The following is a 26,694-nucleotide window of genomic DNA, read 5'->3' as shown; positions in this document are numbered from 1 at the left end:
CAAAATTATCACTTCAGGCATTTGTGGTATCATCTTGTATGTGTCTGTTTCTGCTTGTATCCACGTGCCTGCCTGTTATGTTGTACCGGGTTTGACCATATGTTGCTCCAGAAGTATTCCATGTCTGTTATGTTTGGTGGATTGTCTATTTTAATGTGTGTGTTATCTATTGTCTGGTAAAATTTCTTTTGGTTTGTGTTGAATGTTTGGTTTTGTTTCCTTCTATTTTCACTTTTTTTGTATCTTCTAAGTCGTTTGGCCAATGCTTGTAATTTCTGCTTCTTTTCATCTAATTGTTCTATCGCTTCTTGTTGTGAGATTGTACCTAACCTTTTTCGTTTTTTTTCTGACATTACATTTCTTATAAATTGTGTTAGCTGTCCGATGTCTTTTCTCAGTTTTTCTATTCTGATCTGTAGCCTGTGTTGTCATGCTGGTTTTGTGGGTTTCTTCTGTGTGTTGGTTGGTTCTGATCTCTGCCTAGTGTGTATATTTAGTGTAGTGAGTGCTCCTATATAAACCAGTAGTTGTAACTATTATTATTATTATTATTATTATCATCATTATTATTTACAGCCATTCCAATTAGAAATGGTTTCCTTATTATGTTATGTAAATTTTATTTTTATTAAATCAATTCAACTTTGGATTCTTGGTGAAACCTTGTATAGTATATTAACTAAATGAAACAGTTTTTATTAATGTTGTTTCACAAATTTTATTGTTACTGAACGACCTAGGTTTCAAGGTATATGCCCATTTTCTAGTACACAACTGATCCCAAAAATGGGAACAAAACAAAGATAAACATGTCAACTTCTTAATCTATTGATAATTGACTTAAACTAGAAAAATTATCTCTGTTAACAATTTTGATGCATTTACATATGTATTTATTTTTAAAATCCATTAAGCAGCATATACAAAAACTATGGATAAACATATGAATGTCATCTATCTGTGGAAATGTTCCACTAGGCATCTCCAGAAGTTCTTGGAAAAGGTGAATCAGTGGCATACTACATAAGCATCAGTATGTAGCTACAGGATTCCACTGTTAATTTCCTAGACATCAACTTAAAAATAGAAAACAGCAGCCATAAATTCAATATTTACTAGAAAGACTCCTTTACTGACACATTCATGCCAGCTTCCTTTCAACATACAACATGCAGCATTCCACCACATGATTCACTGTATCCTTTCAACCACCATGTCCCTAGAAGACTATGGACAAGAACCTAATACAATAAAAATAATTATTTTGAATCCAACATTATTGGCAAAATTCTCAATTAAAAAAATGAAGAAGTGAAAAAGATCCCTACTGCACCCAGTGAACAATGTAGAGAGACTGAAAAGCAAATAGTGTAGTTTACCTTTTATAGGTAAAATTTCAAATAGGATAAGCAACATTTTGAAGACAAAGGGTTTCTTTTTGTTTTTCTATGTTTCGCAGACATTAGGCAGAAATGTCTTCAGTTCAAAAAATAAATAACCAGCCATCATAAAAAATGTGGTTTAATATCCCCAGCAGCAGACATTGTGATGGAGACAGATGAGCTGGCATGAGTAGAGTAGTAGTTCAGAAACCTATTATGCAGGTCCCTTGTGTCGCGTATTATGGGCAGACACCCTGATCCAAGTGTTTACTTGTGGGCGGCAGTAAGCAGAGCGTGCCAGTGCTCATGCTGAGCTCAACTACCACAGACCTCAGCTTGTACTTCATGCCAAGCGATGGTGTCCTGTGCTTAGTTGTTAGCCAGTAATATGCAAAGTTAGTGCCATGCATGTGTATACATGGCTTCTAATAGATTGACTCCCATGGTTTCTTTCCTCTTTTCCCTCATTGGGTTCTGTTTCCCGGTTGCTATCGAGTCACTGTCAGCCAGTGAGTAAATTTGCTAACAGTGTAGACTAGCAGTATTGTTACACCTGTGCAAACACTAAAGTGGTGATGAAGGACATCCTTACTCATGTGACTCTTTTCTTCTCTCTCCCTCCTCCCCCCCCCCCCCTTTTCATAGTGTTAATTTTGGACTACAATGGGTTTGGCATTTCTGCAATGCTTGCAAAACAGTCATGCCTACAGAAGAACAAGGAGCAGCAACAGCAGCAGTAGCGGTGGCAGCAGCAACAGGAGCAGATGCAGATGCAGATGCAGATGCTGATCAACCACAATGCGGACTTGCTCCATGCCCCTGCCTTTACCAGCAGCTTCCCACTGGGCAGTTTCTCTGTCCCCAATGCTGTTTGCTGGTTTCAATGAGTCTACAGAAAGGTGGGAGAATCACCTGCACCAGTTCTTGCTGCGCTACCAGATAAGGAGTATCATCAATCCAGTTGACCGCCTTGTTGTTGTCCAGCAGTGCAGGTTCACACGGAGTTGTCAACTGAGAAACTCACCTTTGACAAGTTTTGTCAGTTGCTCAAGCAGTATTTCAGTCATCAAACCCATGTGGTGGCGGCACGGTGGCAGTTTAACCAAGACTGCAAGAAGCTCGGCAATTGTATGCAGCCTGGATTGCTGATTTTCAGGGCCTCTCAGCCAAGTGTCATTCTGAGTGCCCCAAATGTGCTACCTCTTATCAGACTCCCTAATTTGGGACATGATTAACCATTTAGCTCCTGATCACAAGGTTCAGACTTGGGCATGGCTATGTCTGATCCGTCTTTAACTAAAGTTGCCCAAATTGCTAAACCGCATGAGCTTAAGGCGGCAGCAAGCGACATCCTTCCTGATAATTGCAGGTGTCCCAATTAGGTTAGCATGGTAAACAGCCCCTGGTGTCCTGCAAGATATCCTTGGCGACCAAGCCTCCCACCAAGTCACTGTGTTGTCACCTTTGATGGTTCCGGTGCAGCGGCATCGTTATGCTGCCCATCTTGACTCACATCAAGCTCAGCGGGATCAAGTCACTTGCAGTGTTGTAATTCCTGCCCAGTGCGGATTTTCGGTCCTCAGTGTCATTACCCTTTTGGGCGAGCCAGTGGTCCTGCCCAGATTGTCATTTGTTGCCTGTTCGGCATTCCATTGTGCATAACAATAGCATGTGGTGAGTTCAACCTAATTCAATCATCCGAATTCTAAGAATGTTGGGTTTTATGCACAATTTGCAAGTTATCATTTGTGTTCAATTTGGGCAAGCCCTTCTCTTCTTTTTAAGGCGCTGTAAGTGTCAGACTTCTTCATTTTAAAGATCACTCTATTGGACACTGATAATTTGTAAACATCCCATAGTGTTTTATTTGGTTTCTGTACCAGGTGGTCTGACATTTTATCTGAAACTATTATATTGCTATCACCTGAAAAATAATTTTTCTCTGTGCATAATTGTGTTTGTTGAGTCATTGATTGTATTAAAACAGCAAGGGTACTAACACACTAAGCTCAGGAACTACTTTGTCGGTATATTTGGGACTTTAGATGCAGACACTTATATTTAAACACACTATGCTTCCCACATACAATCTGAGATCTCAGCAGCTATCCACGTAACTCCCAGTGCCTTCAGCTTTGTAAATATGTAATAAGATGTGGTCAACCATGTCAGCAGCCTCAAACAGACCTACAATTATACCAACTGCATAAGCAACCTTGTCTATAGCCTAAAGTACAATTTGTTTGCATCCAAATCTCTGAAATCAAATTCTCCTTTACCAATTTTTTTCAAATTTAATTCATTAGCCTCACTTACAACCTAATTTTATTATTTTTGTGTATGGTGACAGCTTGGAAATTGTGCTGTAATTTTCTGTTTCTTTGGCTTCACTTTTTTGTGCATTCTTGTACAATTTAGATAGCTGTAAAAACTACCAGACTGAAAGTGTTCTTTTATACATCTATCAAAGGAAGTTTTCCTGATTTATCCTTTTGACATTATAGTACAGAAAAAAAGATTATTTACGAAGTAATTTCTACTTTCTCGGGAGTACTTTAATGTATTCTGCTCCTCAATATGTTACTGTTTTTCTTTTGAGACAGTAATATCCTCACATCATACTTTACCATAACCTATTTGACATCCACTGCTGGGGCAAGACCTCCACCAGACTTCTCAATGCATTAAGGCCTTCAGCTATACATGTAAATGAACAAAACTTAGCTAGGAAAAAAAAAAAAAAAATCTCTAACATTGAAGTAAATACAAACCTTTCTTCGCATTGCTAATTTTGCATGCAGGTCTGCCATGAAATCGCCACCACCACCAACATCAGGTGGCTTGCTGCCAGCACCACCACTGCTGCTCACACCAGTCTGCTTCTCTTCCTAAAAAAAAACCTCAGTGACATCGTTTCTAGAAAACAGTACACAAGATCTCACATCAACATTAGTATTTTTTATTGGCAAGGAGGATTAACACATTTCTTTCACAGTGAACACAAAAGTTCCATTTCCTTGAAAATAAACTAACATGAAATTATTTATTGTTGACACGGAGATAGTAGAGCCATGATTATGAATCAGAGATTTAAAAGAGAATGACATACACATTAATTTACTACCAGGACCAATCTTAATTATTGTACTTGTCTGTCTGTAAAACAAATCAAAAATGAAAACAATAGATGAACTTAAAAAAAAAAAAAACATTAAGTTCCCTGGGAACTGCAACAATTGTTTTTTTGTTCTAGAATTCATGCTATGAGATGAAATTCAGGTAATTATGAAGGAAAAGTGTTCCAAAATAACTGCATGACTGACTCACGTGAATTTTGGTCAGACATCAACAACAATAATCATGTAGCAGGACTGGAAATTAAAAAACGTCCTGACGAAGTTAACTGAGAACTGCTATATTTGTGTGTATCCCCTTGCTCACTGAAATACAAGCGTATTAGTGTGTGGTCCCCTCCAGACACAGTATCTGATATCACATAATTCTTGCATTATTGTTGCGATTTAATAGACAGTAGCTTTTTGGATCATCATCTCTTGTAATACAGCGGGACAGTTCAGAATTCAATGGCGGGGGTTAGCTATGTGAAGGTAGTTGCTGTCACAGTTTCAGTACAGCAGCAGCAGCAGCAGCAGCATCACAACTGGGGTTTTAGTGTGTGTACCTCTGATGGTATACAAAAAGAAAGAAGACACTGGGAACATTTTACTGTTGTTCATACACCACCACTGTGGGCCGTACATTGGGAACATTTTACTGTTGTTCATACACCACCACTGTGGGCCGTACATTGACTACATTCACGAAATTATAGTATTTCTGTTACTCTCCGATTACAAGTGTGTTATTTTATTTGATTACTGATTAAATTTAGTAATCAGATCTAATTAAAAACACAACTCTCTTCTGATCATAGACTGATACAAAGACTACAATTTAAATCATCTGAATCACTTCACTGTGAACATGTCATACTTCATCAAGATTAAATTCCTTTTCTCAGCTCAGGTAAATGAAGGAGCATATTGTAAACAGTCTCCTGTAAACTGACCAGTACAGCACTATCCTCCATTGCCAGTCTGTCCCAAGCTAAGGAGAAAAAGACCAAACAGTGCTGATTGATGTACCAAAGTGTCAGAAAGAAATTGCAATGCAAACACCTGAAGATTTTGAACAGTGCAAGATCCTGTTTTGGCTTTAAGAATGTGTGGAAATAGCATGGAAAAACATGCAGCAAGACTGCAGCTGGCAAAATGATTGTTATAAACTTAACAGAAGTGAACAATGTAACATGAAAGTATGTGAGCCAAATTGTTAACGTAATGTTGCCCGCCTCGGTTTGCTACTAAACTAGTGCAATATCTTTTATTCTCTGAAAAAAGTATTTTAGATTTGTATTAACTATGTAATTATTTTTATTTGTGTTGTCTCTCCTATTGTACTCACTACATTCCTCATAACTGTCATTATTGCTTAATTTTAGCTACTAGTAATGTCTCTACTTATTGTTTCATTGCAGATCATCAGTTAAATTTCTAGTCACTATGAGTGGAGACTGTCATTGGTGTCATGTCTCCCCACCATTACAATAGCTTTCTGACATGGTAGCTATTGCTTGGAACGCCGGAGCTCAAAATTACGTGGGTGCATACTCCACAACACACACTAGGAGATCACTTGTCAGGAATCAAGAGTGAGATGCCTGCATAGATAGGGATGTTACGAACTTACAGGTACGTGACAACACTTCCACAATAGACTAGGTACTGTGCTGGTGTCCAACCATTCAGATGAGAGGTGGTTGGGGCTTTGAAAAACAGTAATGGACTTTGTGCCACATCAGGTTTCCTTAACAAGACAGCCTAGACTTAAGTAAAATCTGGTAGTTAAAAAAAAACTGCTGATGTTTATTATTATTATTATTATTATTATTATTATTATTGTTCCTATTCAAATCCCTGGTCATACAAGTGGATTGACTAACATGATATTTATGGTAGTTGGTCATAGTTTTATAATAGGAACTCTCCAGGCATTTGCCTGAAATAATTTATGGAAACCACAAAAAAACCTAAACCAGAATGGCTGGATGAAGATTGGAGCCTCCATCCACCCAAATACAAGTCCAATCTGCTTAAAAAGCAAAACCACATTCGGTTAACCCATGTTTTGTGTGGAAGTTATTTAAGAATATAATAAGTCAGTGCTACACTGTTCATTCTTTCATTTACAATGGATGTGTACAACTGCTTTAGGTTATGGGTTTTGAGGAGACTAAACATTTAAGATCATCAGTATCCTAGTCACCCCCAGGATGAAATCAGTAAACCCCATCTGTCTGCGTCTAGTGTTATTTCTGTGCGAGTGTGAGAAAGGCTTGTAAATGCTTGCAAAACGCGTATAGGAGGCGCGATATAGGTTCCAGCTAGATTTTCACCTAGTGGGAAAAATCACATCCAGTCTGGCCAGCACACCAGCCCTCATCGGTAATCTGTAGGATGGATTCAAACTGGAGTCAGCGTGCCTCCCTGACCCAGAAACAAGCACTAAGATGCATGGTTATCCTGCCAGGTAGAGATACACAGGTGGAAATTTTAAATCATCCAATAAGTAATTGGTCTCTCTAATGCATGAAATAAGTCTTGTGTCTTTAATACATGAAAGAAGTCTGGTTAACAGTAGTTTGTAGATGTTATGAAATAATGACACACTAAATCTATTGGTATTGAGCAGTAATAATATGATCTTCATAAGCAGATATGGAAATTGCATGGTGTAAACAGAAGGTTTGAATCCATGGGCCAGAAGAAGAAGGTAGGAGCAGATACAGTTTGTAGTGGATTTTTCTGAAAACCCAAAGTGGACAACATGGACAATATTAAAATATAATGGCCTTTATGGCCATAACTGAGCACCTAAAGTCAGGTCACGTTTGAGCATAAGTCTTGTAGTGCAGAAATAAACAGACTGCTCCCTGTGGCCTATGGCTGTGACATTTTGATTTTGCCTCTGAGCTTCACATCCTTTGGATGCTGCTGCAGTGTGCCTTAATTTTAAGAGCTCCAAACCCTCCCTGAACCTTTGAAACTGAGAGCAATTCACTGCAAACACATTTCACCAAGGTTAAATTTGTGAGGTAGAATGATTAAAAGTTACACGTACCATCCTTTTCACAAGGTAGCTAAATATATCCTCATGTAATGAATACTGAACTGGGTTTTAACTGTAAATAAAGTATCACCAATGACTGTTACAAACATGGTGTCACACGAAACAGATTTTCAGGTGCATCATATAGCTTGAACACAGTACATCAGTTTCTTAGACTCTCGGAGTCAGGTGGACCACACACTTCAGAAACTTTAACTCACAGATACTGAAGAAAACATTAAAATACAAATAAGAGCAATGGCATCAAGATGGAGCAAAGGTTATTTTTATTTCCATACTTAAGGAAGTCTCCAGTCAACCATCATATCATCTCATTTCCTGTCTTAACATGATGCACTCCTTTCCAGGTGAAGTTTCAGAATCCGCAAACAATGCAAAATCCAGCACCCACATGGAAAAAGGATAGCTGCACTCTTCACTTGTGCTGGATCTGAAGTACCAATTGCCCCACTTCCCCCCCCCCCCTCCCCCGCCCCCCCCCTCACCCCACCCTTGCTGCCCCAAGTTTTTGGTGGTGATGACCGATGAAACATAGCCTGTCATTGTCAGCAGATACTCCTGAATCATTTTATGTTTATTGGTGGCCTCCCATGTCTCCCACAAACCATACTGATTGCTGCTCCTCTTTTCATGCACCTGAAAGGTACATATACTTGCCCAGAAACTGATTTTCACTTACTTAAGCTGATTGTAGAAATTCAGGATAAGTTCATCAGTAATATGTTGGATCAAACTTTTAATGTTAACTCTCTTATGTAGCTCTTTTCCAGGCTACCATACTCCATATTGCCCTTGCTATGATTTACTGTGAGAAGGCTGTATATCCACAAAAATAATCATACATAATACTGACAATGTAATTCCAACACAAATATAATATTTTTCGTAGGCACCTCAATGAACACCTCAACTTCTCAAGGTAATGATATACTATTTTTGCAGAGCCAAATGGTCACCAATAATGACAGCCAAGTACAACTGAGGAACTTAAACTATTTGTATCTTCTTATCTGGCAGTATTATTAATCCCCAAGAATTTTTACAGTAAAAGCTGCAGAATAATTATATAACCACACTTCAGATACATTATGTTACACAAAAAAACTTACATTCTTTTTCTTCTTGGCTTCAATCTTCCTGTCTTTAACAGACCTGAGATTTTTTGACCCTCCAGCTTTTCGGATAGCTTCCATCAAGTTAGCTCTGACATCAGTACCAGAGTCACCTTTGGGAGGTGGACGCTGGAAAAACATATTTCAAGTGCATTTCTATTGTCACCTTTAACTACACTGCTGGCCATCCAAAATGCAGCACCAAGAACCACCCTAGATATCACTGCCAAATTGATTTGGGAGCTTACACGTTGTACAAAGAGCACATGATTGAAAATACAGCCCCATGTGAAATCAGGAAGATGATGAAATCAGTATTGAGCGTTGCCGTCATTGCTGGCTGTAACCACTGCTACAGGCCTCAGCACTGAATCGAAGAGGCTCTGGATGTGTTGTTGGGGTATAGTAGTCCAGTCTGCTTCCACATATTACCAAAGCTGATCCAGTGTAGCAGTGGGTGGTGTATCTCAGACCAGTCATCCCGCAATTGTCGACCAGACTAAGCGAGAGTCTGGGAGAACAGGGAGGCCAAGGCAACAGTGCAAGCCAGTGGGTAAGGAAGAAGTCTTTAACACTGTGTGCCACATGTGATCACACATTATACCGATGCAATGTGGCTGTCGGCAGCCTCCAAAGGTATGGGAGGACAATGGCTCCAACACTTCAGAGATGTAAGGCTGGCTGGTTAGCATACTGGCAACGCTAGGGTGGTGCGGGAGTGGAATCCAATAGCATAACACCAGGTGCAGAGCCAGTATGGCAATGCATAAGCCAGCAGTTCAACAGTCTCTCACCGCGGTGTCTCCAGGCTAATCCAACCATTGTGGTGGTGCAGGCAGAATCAGATTTGTCAGTAAAAACAATGTCATTCCATTTGGTTGTCCATGTCTGTCATTCATAGTACCACTGCCGGCACAAATGCCTATGGTGTTGGCTCAGTGGTAAATGCAGCAATGGACACCTTACGGACAGAACGCTCTGCTGCAAACAACGTCAAATGAAATGCACATGTGCTGCTTGTTGCGCAATACACCAAATTTGTTGTGGTACAGTTCGTGATGTGGCAGAACAATCCATCACTGCCATGCACACAATGTGCCTGTAATCACAAGCAGTGGTGCAATGGTACTTCCTTCAGGATGTTACATTTTGGGTGGCCAACAGTGTATGTACAGTTTAGCACTGGAATACATGCTAACACAAAATCAAAAGCAACAAAGCTACAAGAATGTAATGTATTACACTTTAACTTGCTATAAATAAACTTGTACTGCGTTCATTTTGTAAGTGTGGCCCCACTTTGTACTGCTATGGTGAGTCAGTTGGTGTGCTCAAGGTCCACCTTGCATTTTATATACTTTTATGATGGGTAGATTACATACCCAGTTACTATTGCATCCGTTTTCCATTTTATTTAGTTTTGTGACAGATGGGTTACATATCCAACTACTTTTACACAGTCTGATGATGCCCCAATTGGGTGAAAGTAACATCACTTTATAAAATTTATTTATAGCAAGTTAAAGTGTAATACAATAATTACTTACCAAATACTTTGTCAAACTTTCACTAAGTTAGTATGTTACACTATACTTTTCATTTTGCTGGTATTTGTGTAGTCAATGCTTATTTCTGTACCTACTTTTTTCCATTTGAGTTTATCTGTTAAGGTCTTATTTACACTGCAGAAAAAGATAGTGAAAAACTTTTATGGCCCAATCAAGTCATAGTAACTGGAAATTATCAGTGTAAGACGACAATGAACACTAGATGCAGAATTCTACAGAGACTTTCGACAGAGGCACCAGCAGTGTTTTAGGCAGTCTAAAATCATTCATTTTGTTTCTTATCAAATGAGATGTTGATGGATAAATTTATCATTATAAAGGCCAATTAGTTGTACAGTCCTGCAGTAAACATGGAGGAATTAGCTATCATGAAACGTTCATCAGTCACTCACTCTATATTACATAATATAAAGTGTCAATTGTTGTGGCTAATGAATGTTTCAAGTTAGCACAATCTGAAATAGTCAGAATTTTTAAATGGTCTGCTGAAGGAAGAAATGTGTATGGGATTTCGAGGTGGTATCAGTAAGGTAAGAAAACTCTTCAAAAGTCTTTATGGCTTTAAACAGTCTCCAAGGTATTGGAATGATCAGTTCCAGTTGATTGTGACATCAAATTTTTACTGGTGACAGAGGTTGTTGATGGCGAAACTGTTTATATAACCAAGAGACCATCAGCAACAACTTTAAGTATACTGCATATGGAATGCCAGATTACAGCATAAGTTTATGGATTTTTGTTAAATACATTGATCGAACATGATGATGATGGTTCAGGTTTCATCCATCAGTAGTCTTTAGCAGAAGGTATATTCCACTAACCTAATGTAGAAGCAGCAGATTCTATCTCAATACTAATTGAGAAACATGTTAATAGACAAAATAACAGATCCAGCATTTCAAGTTTGTTATCAAGAAGCAGTGGGATGGTCAGTGTAATTGGCACTAATGACATATACTGGCATATACTTTGCTATAGACTATATGCCAAAATTTCTGAGGGGGGAAAAGAATCACAAAATATAAGCACTGCCTAATGGTTAAATAGCCCTTAAAATACATCCCGTGCCAATAGTCACTTGGAGTAAGGTTCAGAGCAGCTGATCTGTCAGATTAGATGCTTACGTCCTCAATGAGCAGTGCAAGGCTTTGATCATCGATACATTCATTCTTTGGTCTTAGGACGTGTTTGTAGGCTTTGTGTATTTCTATTAAAAATATGTCACTATAACTAGTAAAACTTTCAGATGCTAATAATGCGTATAAATGCTACATGAATCATTAACATTGTTAATACTGAGCACTTCACTTTGATGGATCCCACACACAAGATCGTCCTGAACCAGAAAATACAATACAGTACTGCCTATGTTGGAAGTGAGAGGCACCTTTTCTCATTTTTCAGACCATGATGCACAGATTTTAACATAAAAAGGCTTTTGTGCTCAAACAAATGTCGCATATAACTATGAACTATGTAGGAAAGTTATTCCAATGGCAATAGAGTGTTGTTTAGAACTCATCAGGGAACAAGAGTGGTAGGATGTTTATAGTGCAGATAACATAGAAGACAAATATAATTCTTTCCTTAACACATTTCTCATGCTCTTTGAGAGTTGCTTTCCATTAGCATGTTCCAAATGGGGTACCAGCACTAAAAGGCAGCATGGGTGGCTGACCAGTGGGATAAGGATATTATGTAGAACAAAGCAGGAATTATATCAAAATGTTAGAAGTGGTCACAATCAAGCTACAGTTGCCCATTACAAACAGTATTGTAAGGTGCTTAAAAATGTTATTAGGAAGGCAAAGAGTATGGGGTGCAAAAATAGAATAGCTAATTCACAGGATAAAATTAAAACCATATGGTCAGTTATGTGATAAATCAGATATGTGTACAGTATTTAACAACCACTTTCTGAGCATTGCTGGTGAATTAAATAAAAATTTACTGCAAGGAATCATATAACTCTCTTGGAAAATGCCTTGATGTCTGAAATATTTCTCTGTGATATAGACAAGGGGGAGTTTGAGTCAATAATTAAATCACTGAAGACTAAGGACTCTCAGGGATATGATGGAGTGTATAGCAGAATATTCAAGTACTGTGCTGCACATGTTAGTCCAGTACTTAGCCATATTTGTAATTTTTCCTTTAGCAATTGTCAGTTTCCTGAATGATTAAAGTACTCAGTAGTAAAGCCACCTTATAAAAAGGGAGAAAGGGATAATGTAGACAATTTTAGACCTATTTCTATGCCATCAGTGTTTGCTAAAGTTATTGAAAAGGCTGTGCATGTAAGGATAACTTACTTTATATCACATAATTTGCTACCAAATGCACAGTTCGGCTTAAGAAGTGGTTTAAAAACTGAAAATGCTATATTCTCTTTTCTCTCTGAGGTACTGGATGGGTTAAACAAAAGGTTTCAAACACTAGGCATATTTTTTGATTTAACTATGGTGTTTGTTTGTGTTGATCACAAAATATTGCTCCAGAAGTTGGACCATTACAGAATACGGGAGTAGCTCACATTGGTTCACCTCTTACTTTAACAACAGACAGCAAAAGGTCATTATTCACAGTGTTGAGAATGGCTGTGATGTGGGGTAAGGTCAAATGGGGGGTGCCCCAAGCATCAGTATTGGGGCCACTCCTGTTCCTTATTTATACAAAAGATATGCCCTCTAGTATTATGGGTAACTCTAAAATATTTCTGTTTGCTGATGACACTAGCTTGGTAGTAAAGGATGTTGTGTGCAACATTGGCTCAATTTCAAACAGTGCAGTTCACGACAAGTTCATGGCTTGTAGAAAATAAACTAATGCTGAATCACAGTAAGACTCAGTTTTCACAGTTTTTAACACACAATTCAACAAAACCTGACGTTTTAATTTCACAGAATGCCCATCTGATTAGTGAAACTGAACCGTCGTGGAAAGCCCACCTTCAGGATCTTGTTCAAAGACTTAATGCTGCCATTTTTACTATTCGAACGGTATCTGAAGTAAGTGATCATTCGACGCAAAAATTAGTCTACTTGGCTTATTTTCATTTGCTTATGTCGTATGGTATTATAATTTGGGATAACTCCTTCCATCCTGAAAGGATATTTTTGGCTCAGAAACAGGCGGTTCAGGCAATATGTGGTGCAAGTTCACAAACCTCTTGTTGACCCCTGTTCACTAGTCTGGGTATTTTGACATCGGCCTCTCAATATACTATATTCTTTATGGTCGTTTCTTGTTAACAATATCAGCTTATTCCCAAGAATAAGCAGCTTTCACTCAGTTAATACTCGGCAGAAATCCAACCTGCATTTGGATCGGACTTCCTTAACTCTTTAGCAGAAAGGTGTGCAGTATACTGGTGCATTCATTTTCAATAACCTACCACAATAATTCAAAAATCTCACTTTCAAATTGAAACTGAAGAGTTTCCTCAAGGGTCACTCCTATTCTATTGAGGAGTTCATTGAAAAATTGAGCTGATTCTTCTGTTATATTGTTGACTGCATTTACTAAAACTTATGGGTTGAATTTTTTTTGGACTCATAAAGATTTTATTTTTATCTGTTATTGCTTTTACACTATGTGATCAAAGTATCCAGACACCTGGCTGAAAATGACACTTCGTGGCGTCCCCCATTGGTAATGCTGGAATTCAATATGGCATTGGCCCACCCTTAGCCTTGATGACAGCTTCCACTCTTGCAGGCACAAATTCAATCAGGTGCTGGAAGGTTTCTTGGGGAATGGCAGCCCATTCTTCATGGAGTGCTGCACTGTGGAGAGGTATTGATGTCAGTCGGTGAGGCCTTGCATGAAGTCGGAGTTCCAAAACATGCCAAAGGTGTTCTATATGATTCAGGTCAGGACTCTGTGCAGGCCAGTTCATCACAAGGATGTTACTGTCGTGTAACCACTCTGCCACAGGCCGTGCATTATGAACAGGTGCTTGATCGTGTTGAAAGATGCAATCAACATCCCCGAATTGCTCTTCTACAGTGGTAAGCAAGATGGTGCTTAAAACATCAGTGTGGGCCTGTGGTGTGATAGTGCCATACAAAACAACAAAGGGTGCAAGCCCTCTCCATGAAAAACACGACCACACCACAACACCACCACCTCTGAATTTTACTGTTGGCACTACACACGCTGGCAGATGACATTCGCTGTACCCACACCATGCCGGCAGATCACAACATTGTGTTCTGTGATTCGTCACTCCACACAACATTTTTCCACTGCTCAGTCGTGCAATGTTTACGCTCCTTACTACAAGCGAGGCGTCGTTTGGCATTTACCAGAGTGATGTGTGGCTTATGAGCAGCCGGTATGCCATGAAATCCAAGTTTTCTCACCTCACACGTAACTGTCATAGTACTTGCAGTGGATCCTAATGCAGTCTGGAATTCCTGTGTGATGGCCTTGATAGACGTCTCCCTATTACACATTATGACCCTCTTCAACTGTTGGCGGTCTCTTCGGTCAACACATGACGTTGGCCTGTACGATTTTGTGCTGTACATGTCCCTTCATGTTTCCACTTCACTTTCACATCAGAAACAGTGGACCTAGGGATGTTTAGGAGTGCGGAAATCTCACTTACAGACGTTTGACACAAGTGACACCCAATCAACTGACCACGTTCAAAGTCCGTGAGTTCTGCCGAGGGCCCCATTCTGCTCTCTCACGATGTCTAATGACTACTAAGGTCGCTGATATGGAGTACCTGGCAGTAGGTGGCAGTACAAGGCATCTAATATAACAAACTTATGTTTTTGGGGGTGTCCGAATACTTTTGATCACATAGTCTATGTTGAAATTTCATGTATGGACACGTTTCACGACCTTGGAGATTTGCTCCTCAATTTGGTCATACGTAACTTGATGTGTAAATAAATAAATAAATAAACTATTAGTATTGCATAATCATTTGTCTGGTACATCAGCCAGACTGGATATAGTAGGGTGGGAGGGAGGAAGGAAGGAAGCGTTTGATGTGCCATTGACAATGAGGTCATTAGGGATGAGAGAGGCTTGAATTGAGTTGTGCCTGCACACACACACACACACACACACACACACACACACACACATTCTGAGTACAATACTGTACCAGTTGCAGTACCCTACAAGTACAAATCTAAATCTACATACCTCCTTAACAGAGTCAACATCAGTAGGAGCGGTGGTGTTGTGTTCACCTGGAAGTAACGCAGGTGGAGGTGGAGGGGGTGGTGGTGGAGGTGGTGGGGGTGGAGGTGGAGGCGGTGGAGGAGAAGCAGTAGCTGGAGGCAGAGTGGCTGGTGAGGATGAAAATAGGGGAGGCCCTGCTGGCGGAACTTCAGGCACTGCCATAACTGCCGAAGGTACTGCTGGCAGCTCCGGGAGAGACATTGACGAAACAGGTGTTTCTGACAGCAGACCAGGCAGGTCTGGCATGGCTGGAGTTGTAGTAACTGATGGTGCGATCGTAGGCTCTGAATCCGTACTGTAGCGGAGGTCATCGGCAACTCCTAACACACACAAATGTCGTATATAGTGGAGAGTGAGAAACAATGTTCTGCTTATTATAAAAGCTGTATGAGTAAGGTACACTTGGAGATGGCCACCACTCCTCCTCATTTTCCCAACAGCTAAGTGATAACTAGAAATTATGTGAAGTGAACCTCAAAACATTTATTAAACCACACATCTGTTCATAATGAGAAATGCTACACCAACATCTGTTGCTCTTCCGGCTTTACAGATTTTATTATTTTGATTTGTTCCTCTAATGTGGGTTATGTAAAACACAAAATTTCAGTTTCAAGAAAATTACTGCATGTTATTCATAGCAAATTAGTGTTACTGCAAAATCAATGTCAGGAATTTAGGCATTACATATGTACATCTATATTCTTCAAATCATTGTAAATTGGATGGCATAATATTTTTGTTTCATAATTATACGTTCTTCCCATCTCGTTAATGGATGTGTTGTGAGAAAAACTGCTTTTGTTCCACTGTACAAGTTTTAATTTATACAGTCTTACTGTATCTTCACATTGTCTAAGAGGAGATTGTAAAACAACTACAAGTTTATTTAAATTCCTCAATGACAACTGTTTCTTGGAATGTTCTACAGAGATGTTTTTACAATACTTCTTTTTCTGTCTTAGAGTACCTCTTACGACAGTAGATAAGTTTAGTAGGCATCAATTTCTCTATTCATTAACTTTGAAATTTTATGATGGGAAAACAAGATCAACTGTATCTACATGTAAGAAACAGGACATGCTCAGACTGAATATCAATGGGATAGGAAATAGGTAGAAGCCTGTACAGATAATAGAGTTACCTGCATCCACAAGTACCTTATACCTATTTGCATCTGCAAGTCTTATCCTTGTCTGCATATACTGTATTAAAAGTCTGTAAACCATTTTGACCTGTTCAGAATGCCACTGCTCTGATGGTAGGATTGCCCCTGGTCTAAATTTTGATCTGCTGATGTCGCGCCTAATAATTTGCATTTCACTGACTGAGAACATAGAGCCTAATCGTGATCACAATTTAATAAAACATATTTTATCATATTTATATTCGTGATACATTACAGAAATTATAAGTTTCTGGGGTAATTAATGACACAAATTCTGTGAAATATTCTGCGAAACATTTCCGTAACACTGAAAAGAAAAATGAAGTCACGTCATTGTTGTCACTGCATATTGTTTAAAGCTAGTCAATGGTTCATTTAACAAATGTACATTAATTCACCAAGTTTTTAAACAAAAATTTAAACATCCTAAACCTATCAACATGCTAAGCACTGTGTTGTATACTTGTAATTATATTTAAGAGGAATTTTGATAGATTCACTGATTTTATACTACACATTATTTGTAACGTATGTTAGAGACGAACAGGAGTCAGATCATGAATCAAAGACAATGTATGTAAACCATACACTTCATTTCTGGCTTGGATCCTTTAAACTGCACCTCATGGTAAAATACTTAAATGAAAAAGAAATTAACCTGGTAAGTCAGGAAGATCAAGCGGAACATCTATTTGTGGGACCTCTCCAAGATCTGGTGAATAGAAGTAGTTCTCTCCTGTATCGTGCTCTAGCTGCTCCCGCTGAGATATTGACAGTGGAGCAGCTTCCATATGGTGTTCGTCTTCATCCAAAATTTGCCGAGACTTTGTTAGAGCACCAAGAGGATCCAGCATGACATAACGCTTGTACCTGAAAAATACAACTAGTCTTCATATTTTTCCTTTGATTTTCTTTGTTTCCGCATTGGTTTTAATGGCAAAAGCAAACAAGAGAAAGAATCAAATGATGGAAACAGATTTAAACTTATTTAAATCAATTGCTTGCTGCACCATCAACAGAACAGGCTCTGCTAACGGTATACTACACCTCCCACATTGCTGGCAAGGGGTTCTACACAACGCTGGTGACTACATTGAAGGACAGTAACAGGTGAAAACATTTAACTCTTTTGTATCGGTTGTGAATAATTAGTTGCCACTATTTCAGTTTCAAACCTCATAGATGTCTTAACGCTGTAGTAGGTATCATCGGCTCTTCCAATCTAGTGAGCTGCAAAATGTTCTCTATGCTTTCATAAATCTGTCACTGATCAGTTCTAGCCCATGTTTTATTGCTTACTTCTTTGTAGTCGGTGTTTGTTTCCTGTACGAACTGACTCTCAGTCTCGTAGTGTTTCTGTTGCAGATTCACATTCTGCATTGGAGAATCTTCTTTTATTTCTGTAGGCAATGCAGTGTATTCCTCAGGATGTGTGCTGTTGCAGTCTAAGTACAACTGCCCAATTTGTGTCACAAATTCCTAATTGCATGGTATTATATGTCACTTATACACCTGCCTCTGATCTTGCTTCTCTGTTACACTTCAGAGTTCTGAGTTTTCACCAGAAGCTTCTTCCTGCTTTTTCGTAGGTGCATGATGCTCTGCTTTTGTCTGTGTTGCATGCTCTATGATACTTTATGCTCACTTTTTGCCAGGAATTTCTTGCTCTTTCAGTGTCCCCCCCTCCATGATGGTGATTTATGTTTCTTACATAGACAGCACTTGATGGTGTCATTAGAGTCCTCATTGCTTTCTAGTGTTATGAAACGTCTACCCATAATCTGTTTTTAAAATCTGACTTGTTAGGAGGGTTTGATACGAGTGACATCCATCTGTGTTCCTTGTGCATTCTTTACACATATGTTTACATGGCTGACACACTGCCGCTTGTTTAATTTTATTGTAATCTTTTCTGATGTAGCCTTCTTCCCCACAATGTCCACAGATTATTATTTATTTATCACAATATTTTGCCAAATATCCAACGTCTTGGCAGTGAACGCACCACCTCGCTACTAGATAGTCTTTCACTGAAACTGAACGAAACCCAAGATATACTTTTTGTTGCTTCATGGGGGCTGTTGTAACCTGAGGGCTCGCTTCAAAAACTTGATGGACCACTTTTCTTCACCTTGGTTCTGTCCCGAATCATACTATACAGCCGCTTTCTAAGCTTTCTTTAGTCAGTTCATCTTCAAGGTTTTGCACTTATATTGTGTCTTTTAGTGTCTACATCTGTCTCCTCTGGGATGTCGCATAGTACTATTAAAGGTCTCTTTTTCTTAGGCTGTTCACAAATCAGTCTCTCTTGCACCTTTCTGTTCTTCATTATCTTTTCTGTGCCACTTCATGTAGCAGTTTCCATCACGACTATAATATTGGTTTGTTTGATCTTCCTTATACAAATTTTCTCTTTGGTGGAGTTTATTAAGGTCATTACTTTTGTTGCATTGTTCACATTGCCACAATTTTAGCTGCAGAAGCTGTTTTGGTTACGCCTCTACAAGGTGGCATTGTTAGCACCGCAACTGCTTATGTTTTCAACCATTTTTGTGAATTTTTTTCTATAACTGTCTTTACTTTTTGTAGTTGTTCCAAGCTGCCAATTAATAAAACCTGCTCTACCGCCCATTGCGACATTTTATCCCGTAATTCCACTTGCCATTCACTTGCACTTGCCTGTGTCATCTTTTGTCCAGAAAATTCATTTTTGATAAATGTCATCAGTTCTTCATACCACTGTTGTAAATTTACTGCTTCCCTAATTGTTGCAGTTTTCCCTTCAGCATTATCATTTAAATTAGCTGTGTGAATCAGAACCATTCCTTTCCGGGTAGCCATCCTGACTACATCTGTTAGCCCATTTGATGTCAAACACACTGCACCACTGACTTATGTTGCTTTCCATTGAGTCACCATAAGCAGCACTGTACAGTGGGTGTCAGGTGTGGCTCACCTCATATTGGTCATGGCTGATCGGGATGGCGGAGCAGCTAGCAGCAGCAGTGGGCACCTGACACAGCACTGTGGTCTGTGTGCCTTTCCTCAGCTGATGCAGAGCAAACGCCAATGCGAACTCTTCAAGCTGGCGGCAACCGATCCCACTTACAACTTTAAGTCACTCACCCTGCCTTCTTTCCACTTAATGTCTCTTCAAGAAAATGCACACTTGAATAATTGACATTTCACTACTTGCAAGTGCAGGAACCAGCTGCCAAAAGTGGCACATGCAACACGAAAAAACACCACATAAATGTGGAGCTAACAACATACAGCCGATCCTGCGGCCATCTTGCCACTGTCAAGTTAATTGTTGGAATTTTTACTGGCCACCCAGTTCCACCATGACAGTTTTAGAGTCATTCAAAGAAAGTCTATGCTCAGTCTAGTTGTTTTTTGACCATTTTGAATGATCAAAAACAACTAGAAGAGCACAAGGGCAATTGCAAAAGAGGAGAGATTTACAGATCAGCTCTTACAGAACATGCTTTGCAGCCAACAGACCACAAGAGACAGGTGCTTCCGGTTCTGTTACCTGTACCGTCACTTTTAAGTGCTACAAGTGTCTTTTGCGCTCTCCAACAGAGTGGATGTGTGGATGGGATCATTTTTATGCAAGATGGCACACCTCTGCACATTGCAAATACAGTTAAGAAGCTGCTGAAGTGCCATTTCGGAAATGCTAGAATTATCAGCTGCAATTTCCCTACAGCCTGGCCATCTCTATCACCTGATCTTAATCTGTGTGACTTCTGGCTGTGAAGCTGTCTGAAAGATTTTGTGTTCAGTGTTATAATTGCAAACTTAGCTGCATTGAAGGCACACACTGCACAACACATTCTGAACGTGACCCTGGAAACAATTCAATCCCTTATGGAACATGCTGTTTCTTGATTTCAACTTGTTGCAGAAAATGGTGGACAGCATATTGAACATGTTTTGCACCAGTCACACGTACATTAATAATTCGATTTGATTTTGATTGATGCTTTTATGATGTTTTTGGCCTCAGGACAATTAAACACCGATTTTTCCCATCCAATGTGATATGACCTTGCCGTGGTGGACCAGCTTATGTAAAGACAGTATCACACATTTACTCTGTGTAATACAGTTTGTTTAGTGTCAAACGTGTACCTTAGGCATTGTTGCATGATGCATTCGTCATTTGTGGTCGACTACACCATGTCAAGGACCTGTTATGATGTTCCCATGAAAATGGTATTCAGTTTCTCATATAATTTCTGGTAATGCGATGAAACTACTGTTTTTTTCCCTGGTGTTCTACACTTACATTGACCCATGGATGGACTATCCTATATGATGGTCAGTCCCAGAAATATGTCTAGGTACTTGATATTATTCAATGTTTCTCTCTTAGATATTTACATCCTATTACCTACTCTCATATAAGAAGATGGAGTTTAGATGTTGTACATATTAGAACAGTGATGTAATTATAAAGTCGTTAGTATATTTGTGAATGGATGGCTTTCATATTCAAAAAATATTTGGAAACTTTTTCGTACTGGTGATTAACCAGACATTCCCTGTTTACCATTTAATGACCTATACTTCTTGTTTCTATGACACTTCAATTATGATGCAATACTCCTCGAACATACACATACACTATATGATCAAAAGTATCCAGACACCTCCAAAAACATACGTTTTTCATATTCGGTGCATTGTGCTGCCACCTACTGCCAGGTACTCCATATGAACAACCTCAGCAGTCATCAGACATCGTGAGAGAGCAGAATTACATCTGTAGACGAGATTTCCACACTCTAAACATCCCTAGGTCCACTGTTTCTGATGTGAAAGTGAAGTGGAAACGTGAAGGGACACATACACCACAAATTCGTACAGGCCGACCTCATGTGTTGACTGACAGAGATCGCCAACACTTGAAGAGGATTGTAATGTGTAATAGGCAAACATCTATCTAGACCATCACACAGGAATTCCAAACAGCATCAGGATCCACTGCAAGTACCGCACAACATCAGGACCACTGCAAGTACTATACTATGACAGTTAGGCAGGAGGTGATAAAATTTTGATTTCATGGTTGAGTGGCTGCTCATAAGCCACACATCACGCTGGTAAAGTCCAAATGATGCCTTGCTTGTAGTAAGAAGCATAAACATTGGACGACTGAACAGTGGAAAAACGTTGTGTGGAGTGACGAATCATGGTACACAATGTGGCAATCCGATGGCAAGGTGTGGGTGGGTATATCCCCGGTGAATGTCATCCGCCAGCATGTGTAGTGCCAACAGCAAAATTTGGAGTTGGTGGTGTTATGGTGTGGTCTTGTTTTCCATGGAGGGGGCTCGCACCCCTTGTTGTTTTGCATGGCACCATCCCAGCAAAGGCCTACATTGATGTTTTAAGCACCTTCTTGTTTCCCACTGTTGAAGAGCAATTCGGGGATGGCAACTGTGTCTTTCAACACAACTGAGCACCTGTTCATAATGCATGGCCTGTGGTGGAGTGGTTACACAACAATAACATCCCTGTAATGGACTGGCCTGCACAGAGTCCTGACCTGAATCCTACACAACACCTTTGGGATGTTTGGAACTCAGACTTCGTGCCAGTCCTCACCGACTGACATTGATACCTCTCCTCAGTGCAGCACTCCGTGAAGAATGGGCAGCCATTCCCCAAGAAACCTTCCAGCAACTGATTGAATGATTGCCTGCGAGAGTAGAAGCTGTCATCAAGGCTAAGGGTGGGCCAACACCAAATGGAATTCCAGCATTACCGATGGACGGCGCCACGAACTTGTAAGTCATTTTCAGCCAGGTGGCCGGATACTTTTAATCACATAGTGTATCTGGAGTTTATGTGGTATGTGATTTTTTTTAATAGTTTTTATTGCTTGGCAACAATTCTACTCACATGATTTTCAAAGATTTCTCTGTTCATTGTTTTTAGACATTGCACCATACTCAATACAATGAAGTATTCCACATGTATATGAGGTAATTCCTAGGCTATTAGGTACTTGTATTAGTCTGACATTACTGATGTTACTTTGATATTCTGGTAACATGCAGATGTGAATTTGTGAATATATTGTACTATTAAAAAATGTTATATTATACATTAGCTATTTTCATAATGATCGATTGTAAATCATGTCTATTTCTTGGTTTGTAACATCTTCAATGGATACACTCTTTGGTGTGGTGTCATACATTTACTGTTGTTCTACAGGTATCCTTGATGCTTAGTCTCTGTACCTGAGTTGAATTAGTCACAGTAGTTCAATGGTAACTTTTGATGTGTATCATAATATGCCCTGGAGTATGGCATTCATCTATAGCATGATATATGAAATGTAAAAGTTGTATTATTTTTTGCTTTGTAAGATGTTAGTACGTAACGAATATGGATTGTGTATTTTTTGTCAGTAACATATATTGTTCATTTCTGTTTATTTTGTATAGTCCCTGGATGATGGCTGAAAAACCAAAACTGGTCAGAGTAAATGTGTAAAATTCAGTAAAGCAAAGTTAACATGCATGTCATAAAATAGGTAGCAAGAGACCCGAGTTCGAATCCCAGTCTTTGTACAAATTTCATTTGTCACTTCATCTGCACATGTACAGGAGATACAAAATGACTTAGACAAAATTTCTAGTATGTGTGATGAATGGTAGCTGGCTCTAAATATAGAAAAATTTAAGTTAGTGCAGATAAGTAGGAAAAACAAATTCGTAATATTTGAAAACAGCATTAGTAGTGTGTTCCTTGACACAGTCAGGTCGCTTAAATATCTAGGTGCAATGTTGCAAAGCAATATGAAATAGAACAAACTAGTAAGCATTGTTCACGGGTGTCAGTCGCAAGTCCTCCTTCACCAGCACTCTCATGAGAATACAACCAAAGCGACATAGGCTACCTAGTGTTGTCTTTACTGACCATTTCAATGCACACTTCACTTGTGCAGGGTTGGGCAACAAGTCCTGCAAGCACTGGAGTGGTCATTGCGGATTTATTCTTTGACCACCGAGGTCATCCAATCTTACTCCGTTGGATTACCATATGTGGGGTTGGCTTAAGAGTGGAGTCCACAAGTGCAGAGTTGACACAAAGGAGGAACTTCTTGGTGGTGGTGGTGGTTAGTGTTTAACGTCCCGTCGACAACGAGGTCATTAGAGACGGAGCGCAAGCTCGGGTTAGGGAAGGATTGGGAAGGAAAGCGGCCGTGCCCTTTCAAAGGAACCATCCCGGCATTTGCCTGAAACGATTTAGGGAAATCATGGAAAACCTAAATCAGGATGGCCGGAGACGGGATTGAACCGTCGTCCTCCCGAATGCGAGTCCAGTGTGCTAACCACTGCGCCACCTCGCTCGGTGGAACTTCTTGCTCATATGTTACATGCATGTTCTCTGTTAAAGAACCATACAAGTGAGCTCAGATTAGCAACACAGCAGCTGTATACAAGAGCTGCAAAATGCATTGCAGTTGACTGTAGACTTTTTGAACACCTTTTATGAGGAAACACACACAATTAAACAAAATATTAGAGCACAATGTTTCATTCACTATCACCTGCATTTGTCCCGTTCTGTACTGTTTTCACTAGTTTCATCAGAAACACTTAAGAACAGGACTTAAGTTCGTATGACCTTTTTTGTTCAGAATTACTACTACTACTACTACTACTACTACTACTACTACCACCACCACCACCACCATCATCCCTCAAAGCATGTACCTTCCTTCCAGTTCACCCTATAGAATACTGGTACAGCCATTTCTTGAGTACTGCTCATGTGTTTGGGATCCCAATCAGGTCGGATTAATAGAAGACATTGACCCAATTCAGAGGTGGGGTACTAGATTTGTTACTGGGTTCAAACAACACACAAGCATTACAGATATGCTTCGGGAACTCAATTGAGAATCCCTGGAGGGAAGGCAATGTTCTTTCCAAGGAAAGCTATTAAAAAAATTTAGAGAACTCGGGTTTGAAGCTGACTGCAGAATGATCCTGGTGCACCAACATACATTTCATGTAAGGACCACTAATATAAGATAAGAGGAATTAGGGCCCATACAGAGGCATATAGATAATCTTTTTCCCTTGCTCTATTTCCAAGTGGAACTGGAAGAGAAAGACTAGCAGTGGTACAACGTACCCTCCACCAAGCACCATACGGTGGCTTGTGGGTTATGTATGAATATAGATGTCGATATAGATACAGATGTAGATTTGTATTCCATTAACATCTCTGCTCCAAATTTGGAGTGCTGTATAACAAAGTACTTCCCAAATGTGTGTCCCTGACAGAACTTCTACAAGTTTTGCAGACCCCAAACATGCTCAGTAGAAAGTCCACAAAAACAAGAATGCCATTAAGAAATCAGTTCACATAAAGCACTGTTTTGCAACAACCTGAAGGTTTGTTTGAGAGTGACATTTACAGGAGGTTCTCTGTGGACATAGTTAACATGAGACAGAGCTGAGTAAAGCTTCAATTACTGAACTAGGCACAATGACAGCAGCAGATGATGCACAGTCCAGACAGTTTAAATCTCACAGGAAGATGGATACTGGACTGTGCACCATTCCACGAGAGACTTCATTCAGGGAGATTTATATATTCGGCTTTTACATGTCATCATATATTTCTTTGAAAATAACATCAGTATGATGTGAACTGAGCACATCAAAGTGAAAGTAAACGTGAGTTATGTGTAGTACCAGCTTACTTAGAATTTTTTTTTCTTTTACATACATGAAGCACTCCATTGCTGAACAGTAAAATAAGAGAACTGGACTGACAACACAATGTAGTCTATTATGATGCATGTCTCTCAGTATCACTTACGGGTTTTCAGAAGTGTTGAATAGGAGTAGGGAGCTAATAGAGTCCACATCACTAGGGAGACTCCCCAGTCCTTCTTCAGGGGCAATTTCCATATTTCTTCTTAACAGTTTACTGCTAACTTTTACATGAAAAAACTGCAATCTGTCCTGGAACAAAGATTTCGAACAGATTTATAACAATGAAATGCAAAGCAAAACTAATAAAACTAGGCTGTCATCTCCCAGAAATACCTGAAAATATTACACCCCCCCCCCACCACCACCACCACATATGCTCTCTCTCTCTCTCTCTCTCTCTCTCTCTCTCTCTCTCTCTCTGTGTGTGTGTGTGTGTGTGTGTGTGTGTGTGTGTGTGTGTGAAGATTGCTGCTACCCTTCAAAATGAGCCCCAAGTTCACTGTTTGCTGAATAGTATCAAAGGCTTTTTAAAACTCAATAAACTTTGCATCACTATAAGCTCCACTATTTCCTGTCTCCTAAATCTTGTGAATGAACAAAGCAAGCTGCATTTCACACAATTGGTGCTTGCAGAATCCTTGTTAATTCCTATACAGGAGTTGTTTGGGCTCCAGGAAAGTCACAATATGCTGGCACAATATAATTCTGTAGGAAACTTACATCAGTGGGACAAGGCTATAGTTCTGTGTACAAGTCTTACTGATTGAAATGGCTGTAGCCTTCTCCAGTCGTGTGGCACACTTCATTGACCCAGTCACCTGTGGTAATCTGAATGCTAGAAGAGGTGCCATTTCCTTCATATATTCAATACAGAATCTAACGGACACCTCATCAGGTTCTCTGGCCTTTCCTGCACCATGCCATTTGAGCTGCTTTTCAATTCTGTGGTCCCAATTTCCATACCTGTTATTTTTGCATCTGTGTGATGGTCAAAGTTATGATATGTACTATGGTCTTCTTCAGTAAAGCAGGTTTGGAACACTGAATTTGTCATCTTCCATCTCAGTGCTATTATCATGAAAGAACCTGTAGACAGATGATCTTTTTGTTCCGGTGACTGATTTATGTAGGAACAAACCTTTTTAGGGGTTTTTAACAACTCAGAAGGTGAGATTTTACTTTCAAATTCACTGAATGCTTCGTGTATGGTTGTCTTTGCACTAGTTTTTGCTTTGTTCAGCCTTCTTCCCTTTTTTAATCGACTATACACCAATCTTTTTTTTTTTTTTCCTAATATTATTGCCGAAATGTGATGAGTTT

The 26,694-nt window shown here is 39.5% G+C and overlaps 1 protein-coding gene across 1 annotated transcript in view; it reads right to left on the bottom strand.

Moving 5' to 3' along the window:
- LOC124556635 (WASH complex subunit 1-like) overlaps positions 1-26,694 on the bottom strand; it is an 86,282-nt gene that overhangs the window by 13,398 nt on the left and 46,190 nt on the right. The window contains exons 4-8 of the mRNA XM_047130605.1: positions 25,478-25,623; positions 17,280-17,491; positions 15,415-15,773; positions 8,681-8,812; positions 4,154-4,270 (exon numbers count right to left, since the gene is read on the bottom strand). Coding sequence (XP_046986561.1) covers positions 4,154-4,270; positions 8,681-8,812; positions 15,415-15,773; positions 17,280-17,491; positions 25,478-25,623 — 966 coding nt within the window. The remainder of the gene's footprint in view (positions 1-4,153; positions 4,271-8,680; positions 8,813-15,414; positions 15,774-17,279; positions 17,492-25,477; positions 25,624-26,694) is intronic.

The sequence above is a fragment of the Schistocerca americana genome, chromosome X, assembly GCF_021461395.2.
Source record: "Schistocerca americana isolate TAMUIC-IGC-003095 chromosome X, iqSchAmer2.1, whole genome shotgun sequence".
In the NCBI taxonomy this organism is placed as follows: Eukaryota; Metazoa; Arthropoda; class Insecta; order Orthoptera; family Acrididae; genus Schistocerca; species Schistocerca americana.
Note: the sequence above shows the minus strand (reverse complement) of the source record. Positions and strands in the feature narration are given on the sequence as shown.